Here is a 16389-nt window from a genome sequence, read left to right on the forward strand (position 1 = left end):
AATGCTCTTCTGTGGCTGGACAGTGGAATTTGTGATGTGATGGGTGACTGGAAATATAAGGCATGTAAGATTTATTTTTGTGCATGGTTGGGAGGGCAGCTGTGGCCTGTAAAAGCCTCGGTATATTTTGCGAGGGACTACTTGTCACTACAGATGCAACTTAGCATCTCCCCTATATGGTGAGTAGCAACTATCCTTTTCTCTACATTGTCTTCCTCTGGCTATGACACTAGATACCTCTGGATGGCTGGGTATGAATCTGAACACTTCTTCTCACGAAGGTGACTGTACTGCATTCACCACTGTGTCATATCACTTGGATGGGGATGACATAGTCTTGTTGTTTACTTACATTTGAATGTGAAGCTAAAATGAATGCAAGTAGGCATCAGCACATATAGCAAAATAATAAAGAGCATGACCAGTCATATAATGTAAAAGAAATAACATACTGAATTACTTTTTTCTGTCCAGCACATTCAACAAAATTTAACTCAACAATTTAAGTAATGAACTTTCATCAATGAGCAGAAAGCTTATTAATGTGATACACGCAAACCATGGAATAAACTAATTGTGCCTCAAAACATTTAAATCTTCCTTACGAATTTAGAATATACTCAAAGTATGCAGAACATTCAATTACATGGTCCAGTGGGCTCAGTGTCATCCAAACTAGATGGAGAATAATTGCATCAGCAGAGAATCATTTATCCATCAGCAAATAAATCACATTCAATTAAAATATGGTGGATTTATATTGTGAATCAGCGAGAATAAAATATGATGACTCTATGAGTGCCAGACTAGGAAGCCCAATGTTTGGTCTTTAACACCTTCTAGAAATTTATTTTACTTAGCTTGACATTCACTTCCACTGTCTCTTTGTGAATGAGAAAAATGTCATGTTACACAATACTTCAGTACTTGTTGCTGCTGTTGTTATCTTCTGTTTGTGATTGGTTTGATACAGCTCTACGAGCCAGTAGTGAAAGTCTTTTCATCTCTGTGTAAGCAAGCTACAGCCACTTGAATGTGGTCACTGTAGTGGTCTCCCACTGTCATCATCACTGGTCACATTTCTATCACCAGACTGACTATTCCTTGATACCCCTGAATGTAACCTATAAACTGAGTCCTCCTTTTAGTCAAGCTGTGTCATAAATTCCTTTTCTCAGTGCTGTGAATTCTGAACTATTTTTTCCAAATAACTTCTGGCACATGTATGAAAGTCTGAATAAAGAAAGTTTCACTTTTTGTAAACAGACTTCATTTTTTTGCTCAGACCCCATGATATGCAGTGACGAAAATATGGAATGAGTTAAAAGACACAAATTTTTGAAAGACTGTAACTGAGTTGACAAAAAGAAAATTATATAGCATTCTGGCACAGAAATGATATTACTCTACTGGGGAATTTCTTAATGATATTCTGGTCTTTTTCATAAACAAAATTCTTTTAAAATATTTAAATGCTTTTAACTGTCTAAATCACAATTAGATAACAATAACAAGATAACTAGCTTTGGTAGAAAAATCAACCATATTCAGGTACAATTAATGTAATCATATATGAAATGGATAAAATACAGCATCTGAACAGCAAGAATCATTTCCATCAAAAACATAAAAATGAACATTGTGTACCACAGTAGAATCTCCTGAATAAGAAATGTTCATTAAAAATGGACCATATTAACAGGAGAGCAACAACGTGCTCCTGAAGCATGCTGAATGAAAATGCACACAAGTATAAGATAAAAATCAAGTCTGCTGTGTACCTTCGAATAGGTACCTTAACACTGACCTGCTTGCACATCCGTACATTTTACCTACATTATCTGACGTGTTACTTTAGGTAATGATACCGTGAAAAACCTTTTAAACAATTAAATTTATATTAGATGTTGAAATTTTCTCTTTTTCAGAGAAGCTTGCTATTGCCAGTCTGTAATTTATATCATACTTCAGTCACAGTCAGTTATTTTGCTGCCCAGATAGCAAAACTCATCAACTAGTTTTAGTGTTTAATTTTCTTATGTGCAGAAAGGCTAGCCAGTTTGGGAATATTTTATGGATTTGTACAAAATGTTATACTGAATTTGTCGTCACTTTTTCAACTACCTGTTCAGCATGAATTCCCTTGGAGACTACTGGCCTGGCAGAACCATGGCATCAGCTGATGTTATTTCTGGTACTTTGCTGACAAAACCAGCCACAAATATCTCCATGGCAAGCCAATACGAAGTGTTTAGGTATGTTCGGTAAGGTTTTAAATGGACTATTATGCTATACACCTTGCCGTTGGTGGGGAGGCTTGCGTGCCTCAGCGATACAGATAGACGTACCGTAGGTGCAACCACAACGGAGGTGTATCTGTTGAGAGATCAGACAAACGTATGGTTCCTTAAGAGGGGCAGCAGCCTTTTCAGTAGTTGCAGGGGCAACAGTCTGGATGATTGACTGATCTGGCCTTGTAACATTAACCAAAACGGCCTTGCTGTGTTGGTACTGCGAACGGCTGAAAGCAAGGGGAAACTACGGCCGTAATTTTTCCCGAAGGCATGCAGCTTTATTGTATGGTTAAATGATGATGGCGTCCTCTTGGGTAAAATATTCCGGAGGTAAATTAGTCCCCCATTTGGATCTCCGGGCGGGGACTACTCAGAAGGACGTCGTCATCAGGAGAAAGAAAACTGGCGTTCTTCGGATCGGAGCGTGAAATGTCAGATCCCTTAATTGGGCAGGTAGGTTAGAAAATTTAAAAAGGGAAATGGATAGGTTAAAGTTGGATATAGTGGGAATTCGTGAAGTTCGGTGGCAGGAGGAACAAGACTTTTGGTCAGGTGAATACAGGGTTATGAATACAAAATCAAATAGTGGTAATGCAGGAGTAGGTTTAATAATGTATAGGAAAATAGGAGTACGGGTAAGCTACTAAAAACAGCATAGCGAATGCATTATTGTAGCCAAGATAGACACAAAGCCCACGCCTACTACAGTAGTACAAGTTTATATGCCTACTAGCTCTGCAGATGACGAAGAAATTGAAGAAATGTATGATGAAATAAAAGAAATTATTCAGATCGTGAAGGGAGATGAAAATTTAATAGTGATGGGTGACTGGAATTTGGTAGTAGGAAAAGGGAGAGAAGGAAACGTAGTAGGTGAATGTGGAATGGGGGTAAGGAATGAAAGAGGAAGCCGCCTGGTAGAATTTTGCACAGAGCACAACTTAATCATAGCTAACACTTGATTCAAGAATCATAAAAGAAGGTTGTATACTTGGAAGAAGCCTGGAGATACTGACAGGTTAAGATAGATTATATAAGGGTAAGACAGAGATTTAGGAACCAGGTTTTAAATTGAAAGACATTTCCAGGGGCAGATGTGTACTCTGACCACAATCTATTGGTTATGAACTGTAGATTAAAACTGAAGAAACTGCAAAAAGGTGGGAATTTAAGGAGATGGGACCTGGATAAACTGACCAATCCACAGGTTGTACAGAGTTTCAGGGAGAGCATAAGGGAACAGTTGACAGGAATGGCTGAAAGAAATACAGTAGAAGAAGAATGGGTAGCTTTGAGAGATGAAATAATGAAGGTAACAGAGGAGCAAGTAGGTAAAAAGACGAGGGCTAATAGAAATCCTTGGGTAACAGAAGAGATAATGAATTTAATTGATGAAAGGAGAAAATACAAAAATGCAGTAAATGAAGTGGGCAAAAAGGAATACAAACGTCTCAAAAATGAGATCAATAGGAAGTGCAAAATGGCTAAGCAGGGATGGCTAGAGGACAAATGTAAGGATGTAGAGGTGCATATCACTAGGGATAAGATAGATACTGCCTACAGGAAAATTAAAGAGACCTTTGGAGAAAAGAGAACCACTTGCACGAATATCAAGAGCTCTGATGGAAACCCAGTTCTAAGCAAAGGAGGGAAAGCAGAAAGTTGGAAGGAGTACATAGAGGGCCTATACAAGGGCGATGTACTTGAGGGCAATGATATAGAAATGGAAGAGGAATTAGATGAAGATGAAATGGGAGATATGATACTGCGTGAAGAGTCTGACAAAGCACTGAAAGACCTGAGTCGACACAAGGCCCCGGGAGTAGACAACATTCCATTAGAACTACTGGCAGCCTTGGGAGAGCCAGTCCTGACAAAACTCTACCATCCGGTGAGCAAAATGTATGAGACAGGTGAAATACCCTCAGACTTCTGTCAGAGACAGCAAAGGACTTGGAAGAGCAGTTGAACGGAATGGACAGTGTCTTGAAAGGAGGGTATAAGATGAACATCAACAAAAGCAAAACGAGGGTAATGGAATGTAGTCCAATTAAGTCTGGTGATGCTGAGGGAATTAGATTAGGAAATGAGACACTTAAAGTAGTAAAGGAGATTTGCTATTTGGGGAGCAAAATAACTGATGATGGTTGAAGTAGAGAGAATATAAAATGTAGAATGGCAATGGCAAGGAAAGCTTTTCTGAAGAAGAGAAATTTGTTAACATCAAGTATAGATTTAAGTATCAGGAAGTCGTTGTTGAAAGTATTTGTATGGAGTGTAGCCATGTATGGAAGTGAAACATGGACGATAAATAGTTTGGACAAGAAGAGAATAGAAGCTTTTGAAACGTGGTGCTACAGAAGAACACTGAAGATTAGACGGGTAGATCACATAACTAATGAGGAGTTACTGAATAGAATTGGGGAGAAGAGGAGTTTGTAGCACAACTTGACTAGAAGAAGGGATCGGTTGGTTGGACATGTTCTGAGGCATCAAGGGATCACCAATTTAGTATTGGAGGGCAGCGTGGAGGGTAAAAATCGTAGAGGGAGACCAAGACATGAATACACTAAGCAGATTCAGAAGGATGTAGGCTGCAGTACGTACTGGGAGATGAAGAAACTTGCACAGGATATAGTAGCATGGAGAGCTGCTTCAAACCAGTCTCAGGACTTAAGACCACAAAAACAACAACATCTCTTCTATGCTGGGTGATGTGGTAACTGTTTGATGCTGTGCTGGAAGTACTTGCTGTACCATCAGGTCACTCCTGATGTAGCTTCAACTCGCTGGCCCCTGTTTGACCTACTTCCATTAAACTTGGTGGCATTTTTATTTTATTCAGTTATGCTCAGTAAAGTAGTTGTGGCACATCTCCCCTTTTCAGAAGATCCGCCCACCAGATCAAGGGTCACGATAATTCTGTAAAGACTTGGCACACACTTTACAAGTTGACAATTACATTGTGACGGTACAAACCCCCATTACTAGATGAATATTTCTAGTATGCAAGGATTGCTTTGTGGAGAGCGAGCGTGCTACATGGTGCGCGTGGCTCGTCTGCACGAGATTTTGCAATGGTCGGTCTCCGCGGCTGGGCGACCATGTGGTCTGAAGCTTGGGGCATTGTTTGGTTTTTCGCGCATTACGCGAAAACTATGTAACTTACGGTGAAGAGCGATGCGGCAGTGGATTGTGGTCAGCAATATGCACCTTCTGAAAGATCGATCTTTATTTCAAGTCACAAGATGCAGAAGTTATAGTAACCTCAAAATCGGTTAATATCATGAATACTGAAAGATTAATAACAGGATGTATACAGGGACAAGGAAAAAAAAATTACTGGATTATTCCCGGATATCCTGTTTAAAAAATATGCTTTTCTCCCGGGCGAAAATACATTTTTTCCGTGCTAAGTGAAAGTAGGTTTTCCATAAATTTTCCCTCGGACCTGAAAAACTTATCAATTCTTTGAATGGTTAACGTTTTATACACTCGCATAGAACTTCCCGGGGGGAATAAAAAGACGGGGGAGAGAAGTTTTGGAAAGACTTAAAGAAAAAAAGAGACGAGATTTGGAAATACCTTTGATTTGCAGGAACATACGCTGCATATTTTCATATTACGAAAGTATAAATTCGAATTGCAGCAAACACAGTGCGTTAGTTTGCCGAGCATTGAAACAGAGGTTGTGATGTCCTTTCGTAAGCCAATCATACAGTATCTCATGTCACATGATCTCGTCAGCCGATGACAGCAGATATTCAGAGCATAAGACACATGTTATATTCAGCCAATAGCAAGATCACTGGTTACGTAGTGCGAACAAAGAGAAAAAAGTTAATGATTTATATTAATGTACATAGGATAGCTACAAGAAAAGCTAAGCTTTCCCATGTAATATTGATCTTTTTTTGTGTGTGTTATACTTTATGATTCATCACACAAATGTGCCAGTAAATTTAAAATTATGACTAAAGTCTGGGCTCGAAATTCTTGTAAGCGGCTGGTCCTCAAACTGCTCAATTTTAAACACTCAGTGATTTAGAAATCCATCCCACTTTCTCACACGTAACATAATTCATCTTGCGTAAAAAGATATTTACTTTGAAAGTAACGCTTTTCGAACCACCTTTAGCAATACTATCTGGAGATTGTTAGAAATAGGTTCGATTTACCAGTTGCCAGAGAGCGCCAGAAAACAGGCATTATTGCGTGTGAGCAGCTGCAGTGGTATAGGAAGCCCACATGTAAATATGTATAAAACACTAAGAGAGCTTTCATTACAATATAAAAGAAACAGGGCATCAGAGGATACTCCCAAGAGCATCGGAATTTCGTAAACCATGCTAAAATGCATAATTCGGCTTGAAGTGCACATTGGTTTTTTCCAGATTCACAATGAAGTAGGTCCCATCTGATATTAAGTTTTTCCGTGTGGTTTTTGGGATGTAAATTTCCTCGGAGTACCAGTACTCTACGATCTCATTTTTGTTCCTTTATTACGGCATAATGCCACACATAGTAGAAGATGATAACGTGCACTTGAAATTTAGCGAACAGTTGGAACTAACCAATACTGTGGAATGAAACACTTCATTTCAAATAAAATGATTGCCTCAGGTGAAAGATTAATAAAGCCAAATTTCTTTAGCAAACTTGCAAAAATAACTTCATTGTTCTGCAAGGCGATTAATGCTTGACTGCTAATAACTTGGAAATAAAATAAAATCAGAAAACTGAAACTAAAAATATAGTTTTGCCCTCCATAATTATGTGGATGTATTATAATTCACTTGATAGAAATCCGTTTTGTTTTCATTTGACGTGGGAGCTAGCTCTAAATGAAGAGAAGCAGCGAAATCACTTAATGTAAACATGGGCCACGTGGAGACTAATCCCTTCCACACTACAACTCAGACAACTCTGCGCATGAGTGAATCTGGCAGCTAGGGGGCGCAAGAAAATTTTTTTTCGTTAGCATCTGGCTGCTTGCTGTTAATGCCTATACAGCAATAGCCACACTTCAAGTAGCGGGAAGCGGAGAAGGTACTGCTCATATGCGGGTCAACTGCGCATAGGCGTCAGCCCGCTGGCGACTGGTCAAATGAACCTAATGTGAACAGTTGTGACGTCATGCTTACAGCAAGCAGTTTATTGTTACGAAGAATTACAGAGTCTTCACCCTACGGCCTTTGACATAGTTTTGCTATTTGCAGACGCTTGTGCGTGCATGGTGTTTTGTTGTTGTAAATTGCGCATTTCCTTTGCCACTAAAGTTTTATTTTTTTTTTCTCTCGTTTATATTTTATTGCTGCAGTATCATTCTCGAGTAGCAGGATATAGTAACATTCTTTGCTAGAGAATCAACTCTTATCAGTCAAAATTACAAAAATTTAACTGAAAGTTGAAACAATGAAAAATTCCCGGAATTCTGAAAAATTCCCGGGTTTTTCCCGGTTATCTCCTGGATGAAGAAATTCCCGGGTTTTTCCCAGATTTCCCGGTTGTCCCGGGTCATATACACCATGAATAAAAATAGTAAACAACAACTTACAGGGATGAGCGAGCACTCACTAAAAAGGTCTGTCATAGCAGATCGAGTGCCGTAGTCGTATGTTAAGATTCATAAATAATTAAGCCCGTAAAGAGCAATAAACAAAGTTTGAGGGGAAATTGTTTATAAAATTAAATGGAAAATTCATGACGTAAAGAACGGCACTATATAATATTTTGGGTAGCATCACGTGTATTTTAAACTAGTTAAGTTATACTATACACTTTCCTCCCCGTGGTGGTAATACCACCGAAGCTGGGCATTCGGATCCGGGGGCCCAGCATCATTGCGCAACAGACCAGTCGGAGGGTCCTAGGATCCCTAACGCTAAACATAGGAACAGACATCAAACGTTCATAGGAACACTGAACGTGAACTCAATGCTGAGAACAGGTAAACAAAAAGAACTGACAAAACTAATGGATAAACACAAACTAAAAGTTCTGGCTATACAAGAAACAAGATACCCAGATGAGGATACAGTACAGGCAGACCAGTACAGGATTTATAAAGGGAAACCAGCACAGATAGTAAAGAATACAAAAGGTCTTCGGGTATATGGCACAGCATTTGTGATACATAACTCATTCTCTACTAAGGTACTAGAATTTAAATCCAAATCACCAAGAATATCATTGATAACATTCAGAAATAAAAATAAAAAGTACACACTTATAAATGCCCATGCACCAATAAATAAAGACAACCAACAAAATCCAGAGAAAGTGCAGACATTTTGGGAGGAACTGGAAGAAACAATAGGGAAGATCCCTGAGCAACACACTACAATTCTGTTAGGAGACTTTAATGCACAAATTGGAAGAAACGAATTATCAAAAAGCACAGGAAGGTTTACAGCACACACTAAAACTAACATGAATGGCCAGAGATTAGTAGAGTTTTGTGAGAAATTCAAATTGAACATTATGACAACTAAATTCCAGAAGAATCCCAAAAAACAAACAACATGGAAATCACCGAACAAATTACTTGGCGAGTTCCAGATTGATCACGTGACAATAAGTTATGATAATTCAAGGGACATTCAAGATGTACAGGTGGTGAAAGGGGCCAACTTTGATTCTGACCATTATCTGACCAAAATTAAGATGAAATTAACACCAGAAAGAAGTCACAAGAGTGACGAAACAAAAATAGCCAAATATAGAGTACAGGACTTAATGCTCAATCAGCAAGTCTTAGACGACTACAAGGAAAAGACAGATAAAATCAAAAGTCACAAATGGGAAGAAATTGCAACCTCAATACGAGACGTAACAGAACAAACAATTTTACTAACCAAAAAGAAAAAGCATCCCTGGTGGAATGAGGTCTGTGAGAAAGCACTACAGAAAAGAGCCAGAACTTGGGAGAAATACAACTCAACCAAAAGGCCAACTGACTGGGAGCAGTTCAAAACGCAAAGACGTGAAACGACGAAAATCATTAAAAGTGAACGAAGGAAATATGACACACAACAAATACAGAAAATACAAGATGAATTTTCTAAGAACAATACACGCAATTTCTTTCAAACATTCAGAACTACAATAACAAGATATAAACCACCGACACTCTGCTTCAAAGATGAAAAAGGAAATCTGATCACCAGCGTGGAACAAAATTGCCAACACCTAGCGAACTACTTTGAAACGCTGCTAAGATGCAAAAGACCTGATGAAACCTTGACATTTGAGAAGCCTAAGAATAAGCTACCAGACTCTGAACCGCCTAATAAAGAAGAAATTAAAGAGATCTTGAAAGGATTGAAAAACAATAAAGCATCTGGTAAAGATTCGTTAGTCGCGGAACTACTGAAATACGCAGGAGAAAACTTAATAAATAATTTCGAGGCGCTGTTTGAAGAGATTTGGAATACAGAGAAGATTCCGGAGGAATGGAAGACTGCATTGATTCATCCATTACATAAGAAGGGTGCCAAGACAAATGCAAATAACTACAGAGGTATCTCATTGTTATCAGTGGCCTATAAGATCCTATCCAAGGCACTACAAAACAGGATTGAAAATCAAGTAGAGAAAGAACTGGGTGAATATCAGGCTGGGTTTAGAAAAGGAAGATCATGCAGTGAACAGATATTCAGTCTACTCTCCATAATACAACTTCGCGCACGCACATCGAAAAATCTAGTAATTACATTCATAGACTTCAAAAAAGCATATGATTCTATTGATAGACCAACCCTGATTAACACATTAGAAGAATTTGGGATTGATGATAAAAGCAGAAGTCTAATCCAGGAAACCCATACGGGAACAAAATCGCAAGTGAAGTTTTTGGGTAGATTGTCACAACCGTTTGTAATTGGAACAGGTGTTAGACAAGGGGATGGGCTCTCCCCACTGTTGTTTAACATTGTCCTTGAAAAAGTGGTCAGGGAATGGAGAAAGAAGATGGCAGAAGCTGGAGTGAAAAATGGGATAACGTTAGGAAGAAATAAAACAAAAATTGAATGTCTGGCATTTGCTGATGACATGGCAATATTGGCAGATGACATCGAAACAGCAAAGATTCAGATAGAAATGCTGCATGAGATCGCTGAGAAGACAGGTCTACAAATATCGTATGAAAAGACAGAACTGATGATACAGGACAAAACAGACCCAACACAGACATTGCAAACTAAATATGGAATAATTAAGAGAGTTCATAAATTTAAGTATCTAGGGGAATGGATTACACCGACAGGGTTACCAAATGTTTCACTACAGGAAAGAGCAATAAAGATGGAAACGGCGTACCAGCTATGCCGAAATGTATACAATAAAAAGTCGATCTCCATCAATGCCAAGCTCAGGCACTACAATGCGGTAATAAAACCAGAAAGTTTGTATGCGATTGAATGCATCCCACTGAACAGAAAACGTCTGTTGGAGAAATTGGAAATAAAAGAGAGAAAAATACTGAGAAAGATCTTAGGACCTAAAAAGGATGGACAAGATTATAAATTGCGATCCAATAAAGAGTTATACGAGAAAATTGAAAAACTGACAACATCCTTTAAAAAGAGAAGACTGAGTTTCTATGGGCATGTCAAAAGAATGGCACCAGAAAGAACGGCAAAGAAAATTCTGGAATACATGGAAAGCAGAAAGACACAAATTAACTGGCTGAAAGAAGTAAAAGAAGACATTGCAGAAATGAACATTATACCAGAGACAGTTTACAACAGAATGGAATATAGGAATGCCATCAACAAAATACAGGGATTCAAAGACCGAACGCAATCAAAGAAGACGGGAACAACCTGGTCGCAAGAACGTAAAGAAGCCCACTCAGAAAAAATGAAGAAGTACTGGGAAGAACGCAAGAAAAAGCACAAGAAATGACTGATGCTTAGCGTAGTCCAAAGTTGACTGTAACGAATAATAATAATAATAATAATAATAATAATAATACACTTTGGCCTAACTTGCAATAGTTTTCATTGTTTGCAAATTATTATTAACATTTATCACCCATAATTAATTAATTATAATAGATATGAAGATTCTGAGCAGCGCAATGTGTAGATCACTATAGATTACGTCTAAAAACGGTGCTACATGGCAGTTCTATGTTAAAACTTCGCAGCGCAGATGTAAACAAACAAATTTGCGATAAGTGGTGAAACTTTGCAAAAACTAAAAACTTGATTTACGGGCGATAAAATAATCCTAGAAATTAATGTAACATAGTAAATAAGATGTAATTTTTAGCGTGGTTCCGATGGTGAACTTATTTCTGTCGAGGGATGTATGTATCAAAATTTGTAACCTTAACTGGTGAGATTGGTACTTGCACAACCAGGGGGATAGAAGTCTGAGCCTATATAAGTTAGTGGCCATCTTAGCCAGGGGTCAGAGCGGCCTGAGCTGGTGAGGCGAGGGCATCGCTGCCGTTGCGCGCTTCGCTTACTCGGCCGTTGAGAGCTTGTGAAGAGGTTTTCTGTGCTGTGGGCGCCGCGGAGAGCAAATTGTCGTGCGTTGTTTTCACAACGCGTGCAAATTGTCGTGTTCCGCGCCTCGCAGCATGGGAAAGAAGGGTGTGCAGAGGAAACCTGCCGCTATGAAGGGTCCTTCGGTTGTGCAACTCACTGAGTCTGCCGACCGTGCAAGCAACTCCCGAGAAGACGAGTCGCGGCCTGTCCCCTCTTTGTACGTCAAGTGCAAAGGCGGGTGGACAGCGCTGTTCAACACCATCACGAATTGCGCTCGGAACGAGGTGGTCTACGAGTCTGTCGATACAGACTCGCTAATCTGCGTTCGAGCCGCAAACGTGGCAGACCACAGGGCGATCAAGGTCACAGTGGCCGACCACATCGTCGACGCGCCGCCGGCGCGTGAGAAGGCACCTTCCGTAGGAAGGATGAAGACGACTAAGGCACTCCTCAGGGGGTTACCTTGGTGCTGTGATGAGGCAGCGGTCCGGGAAGGGCTGCTGCGAGCCGGGTTTGGTAATGCAGCCGCAAGGTTGCACAACCGGACCAACAGGAAGAGGGCACCGCTCTATGCCATGACCGTGCAAACGGTCGACGGCAGGAGCGACATCTTCGACTTGCGGAAGTTGCTGGGCTTCCCGGTTACGACAGAGGCTCTCCCGACCGCCATGGACCCTCAGCCCCAGAGCTTAAGGTGCCAGGGTGAGGGCCATGTTGCGAAGTATTGCCGCAACGCGGCGCGGTGCGTCAAGTGCTCAGGCGAGCACGACAGCCGCGCCTGCGACCGCGGCAGCAACGTTCTGCCGACTTGCGTCCGGTGTGGCGACCCGCACGTCGCCAGTTGGCGCGGTTGTGCAGCTTTCTCAAGCCGCAACCGTGCCGGGGGCGGCGAGGCGGCCGCGGCCGCACCGACGCAGCGGCAGAAGCGAAGACGACGTCGGAAACGGCGTAGGGCGCAGAACAGCCCGGCGCAGCTGAGGGACGGCGCAGTAGCAGATCCACCTGCCAGGGGCAGGGGCGACCGCTCGGAAAGGGGCAGCCAAGACACAGCTCGCTCTCCCGTGAAGAAACGTGGCCTCGAACTCGTCACCGCCGTGAAGGAGGCCACAGCAGCCCTCAAAGCCGTCATGGCGGCGGAGAGGGCTGCCTTCGCAGCTGCCGTGGCTGCAGAGAAGGAAGAGGCCTTGAGGCAACTGCGAGCAGTCTTCGCCCAAGGCCTCAGTGCAGTCGTACCTGCGAACACTCTTGTGACCTCGCAGAAGGTCGTTCGCGCGCCCGTCCCAGCGGCTGCCCCAGCAGCACCGCAGGTGAAAGGTGCAAAGAAGAAAACCGCCGCCCCAGAGGAGCCGGTGGTGACGCCGCCCGCTGCAGGAGCCATCATCGCGGAAGTGCGAGCGAGCGGCCTGCATTTCTCCGACGCTGACGCGGCGCAGCTCACCAGCCTGATGAAGCTGCACCAAGACATTCTTGACAAGGCGCAGCAGAGGGCCTAACAGCAACGCATGCGTTGCCGCGCCAAACTCTTGTGTTACAGGGAGGAAGCCATTGCGGCCGGCCCAGGAGACTACAAGCGAGCCCAGCGCAGCACCGGACTGACCCAGCTAACTACCACGCAGCACATAGGTAACGATGCACGATACCTCACGCTAACCTTCCCTCACCTTGCATGCTCTGTCGCAGCTAGCAAGCCGGTACTGCCCTTACTACCCGTCCTACTGTCGCAGAGGTCTTTTTTCCCTTGGCGCTGGCCTTGGCACTTTTTTTTCTCTGCCCTTACAACCGCTACCCTTCAATCGTTTTCGAACACTTCTATCTCCTGATGGACCATGTTAATGAGTAATCTTACCCAGACGCATGGATAACATCACAGCCCGCATCCTGTGATGCCTGATTCAAAAACTAACATGTTTACGGAGGTGACAGTAGAACTTTTGGTTTGGTCACCACGTTGGTGTGGACGTGGAGGGGCCCCATCCTTAGCCAGGGGTCAGTAGTTTTGGAGGGTGGGTGGCGAGCAAGCCCCACTTGAGGGTGGCCCATGTGGTCGTTTGATAATTCTTTCTCGCGCCGGTTTATTTCGACAAAGAGTATTGTTTAATAGTGCAAGCGTATATTTGGTGAACTGGAAGTGCTATGTTTATTTGTGTGAGTACGATTTACAAGGTATACATCGTCGTAAGTGAACATGTGGCGAATTGTGATTTCGCGCCAAAACTGTTAGAACAAAGAGGACAGTGGGACTTGTGGTTCTGTTTGAATTGATTGAGTAATTTTCATTTATAGCAGCCTACATTACTGCTATTGGGTGCTCGGAGTCAAATTATTATTAAAGTAAAACTGTAAACCGTCTCACCAGTGCTAATTTCATTGTGTGAAAGAAAAGGACAACGCCAATAAATAACGATTGAACTGTGTCGTGAAAAACAGATTTGGCTATAATAATCGCCTAATTTTTGTTCCCTAGCGTAAGCTGTACTCATGTCTGAGTGAATAATTAATTCAAAAACTATAACAAATGCGCAGGTGTGGAACAGTGTAAAAATTTACCAAGTGTGGTAATCATCCCCTGAGACTTACGTGAAAGCCAAAATTTTAACCAACATTTGTATATGCACATTTCATGTGAAAACTCTTCAACCGCACTACTTCTTCATTATTTGCCGCCCCGTTGCAACATACAGTACATTCAGTTTTTTCCTTGTACTGGTTCAGCTTGAACCATAAGGTTCAATGGCTGTGTCCTTGACATCAATAGTTATTTCTGTAATTAGCCCACTGAACTTCTCTCATTTTGACACATGGACAAGACTCCACTGAGTCATCACTTACAGACTAGTAAAGTAACATTCCCTCTTCTTGGCAAATTCTTCAGCAATTATTTAACAACAAATGGCCTCAATTCATTAATTTCTCAACTCAGTACTCCTCTTCGTTTATGTGGTGAGGCATATCTAATCCTTACTTAACAAAGCATTATTTTCACAGATAATCCAGTCCACTGGTAGTTGATCTACAGGGAGCTTGCAGGGGTGGGCGGGATTCTGCCTAAAACAAAAGCAGGCTTCACAAGGTACCGTATATTATCATAAAGACAGTGTGGTGTTGGTTATCACAATACTGCTGCTCAAACGGGAGCATCTGCTTTGCAGAAATGTGTCGTCCTTGCATTGCTGCAAGAATTTCCAGGGAGTGGACAAGATTGGGTTCCAGGGTACCAATTAGACAGGTTACATTCTGGGCTTGGAGTACTTCCAGTGATTTAACTGGCCGTACAATGAAGGCTATGTTACATTCACAATGGTGGTCCTAGGAACAGTAGCTGGAAGGTGAATAGTTGCTTCTTCAATGTCACAAGTTGTTCCGTTACTTAACAACCCACTCCCATGCAGCTCTAATCTTATCGCACATCTAGGTTCAGCTTGCTCACAGCAATTTGCAACAATCACTTTGGATTCATACACAGAATAGATCGAGTTTATACCTGTGCTCTGGAAATACGGGTATGGCACCAGGATGTTCCACAGGCATCCCTTTCCTCCCACTTTACCTAAGAACAAGTGAACCTCACATGCATCTGTGTCAGTCACTCATTCTTATCTGCATGTACTTTCTTAGTGTTTCCCACTTCACTGGATAGGGATGGGTGGTGAAACACTCGTACTATGTGTCAGCACTTGCCACCGGGAATTGGATGGGCATAGAGACTCGTGCTCTGGCAACAATGATTCCCACTGTCTGATGTGATGATGTAATGACAGAGTTTGCAGCGACAAGTTCTAATTTGAGTGGCAGTTTCTCCTAAACCTTCCATAGGCCCATGAGGAATCACTCTGGAAGGCAGCAGTGCCAAGTTCAGTTGCCGATGCACAGCATGGTGTATGGCTTCTTGCAACCCTGTAACTTGTACTTCACTATCGCCTATGCTGCGAGATCTAGTAATGCAAATATCTTGCTATGGCCACCCCTGTGTCTAGTAAATCCAATTACATCTGTGTAATGTTCTGTTCCCAGTTCATTATGCCAACAGCCATTTTTACATACCTCATTAATTCTGCTGTTAGCTCCTGCAATGTATGTGTCTTATTCAGTATTATTCACAATTTACCAATTGGGAAGCATGCCATTCTGTTACAGCTTTGTTATTCTCCAGCACTTACCTTACTTGCCCCATAGTATTATTCAGCTCTTGGATATCATTTCTAACCATGGTCCCAGATACCTCCTTTAGCAGCCTCCCTCCTGCATCCAACCATCCTCTCTTACGTCACTGCACCATCTGTGGCACCAAATCTATTGGTCGGCATAATTACTCACACAACTGTTCATTGCGAATAGGAAACACCCATGAAACTTTGAGAAAACTTCCTCTTGTCTCCGCACAGTTCCTTATTTTCCATGTATTGTACATCAGGCTTAATATCCATCAATGTCTACTGGAAATTTCATGCTCCTGTCTGGAGTACAGTACCCCTCCTTACAGCTGTTGGTTCTGCAGCATGCATTCCCTTCTTCCCTGAAAGGTACAGTACTGTCAGTCTACAATGCCCCTAACAGCCATTTCTGGTGTTGAGGCAACTTGGGGAAAGGAAGCTGAAATC

The 16389-nt window shown here is 41.9% G+C and overlaps 1 protein-coding gene across 7 annotated transcripts in view; it reads right to left on the minus strand.

Moving 5' to 3' along the window:
- The window catches only part of LOC126241561 (uncharacterized), a 296723-nt gene that overhangs the window by 98923 nt on the left and 181411 nt on the right, over positions 1–16389 (minus strand). The window contains exon 9 of one of the 7 annotated variants that reach the window (XM_049948024.1): positions 330–366. The exons of the other annotated variants lie outside the window; for them this stretch is intronic. Within the exon in view, the coding sequence (XP_049803981.1) occupies positions 345–366 (22 nt within the window). The 3' untranslated portion in view covers positions 330–344. Of the gene's footprint in view, positions 1–329; positions 367–16389 lie in introns of those variants that run through there. 7 annotated transcript variants of the gene reach the window in all.

Source organism: Schistocerca nitens, chromosome 1 (genome assembly GCF_023898315.1).
Source record: "Schistocerca nitens isolate TAMUIC-IGC-003100 chromosome 1, iqSchNite1.1, whole genome shotgun sequence".
NCBI lineage: Eukaryota > Metazoa > Arthropoda > Insecta > Orthoptera > Acrididae > Schistocerca > Schistocerca nitens.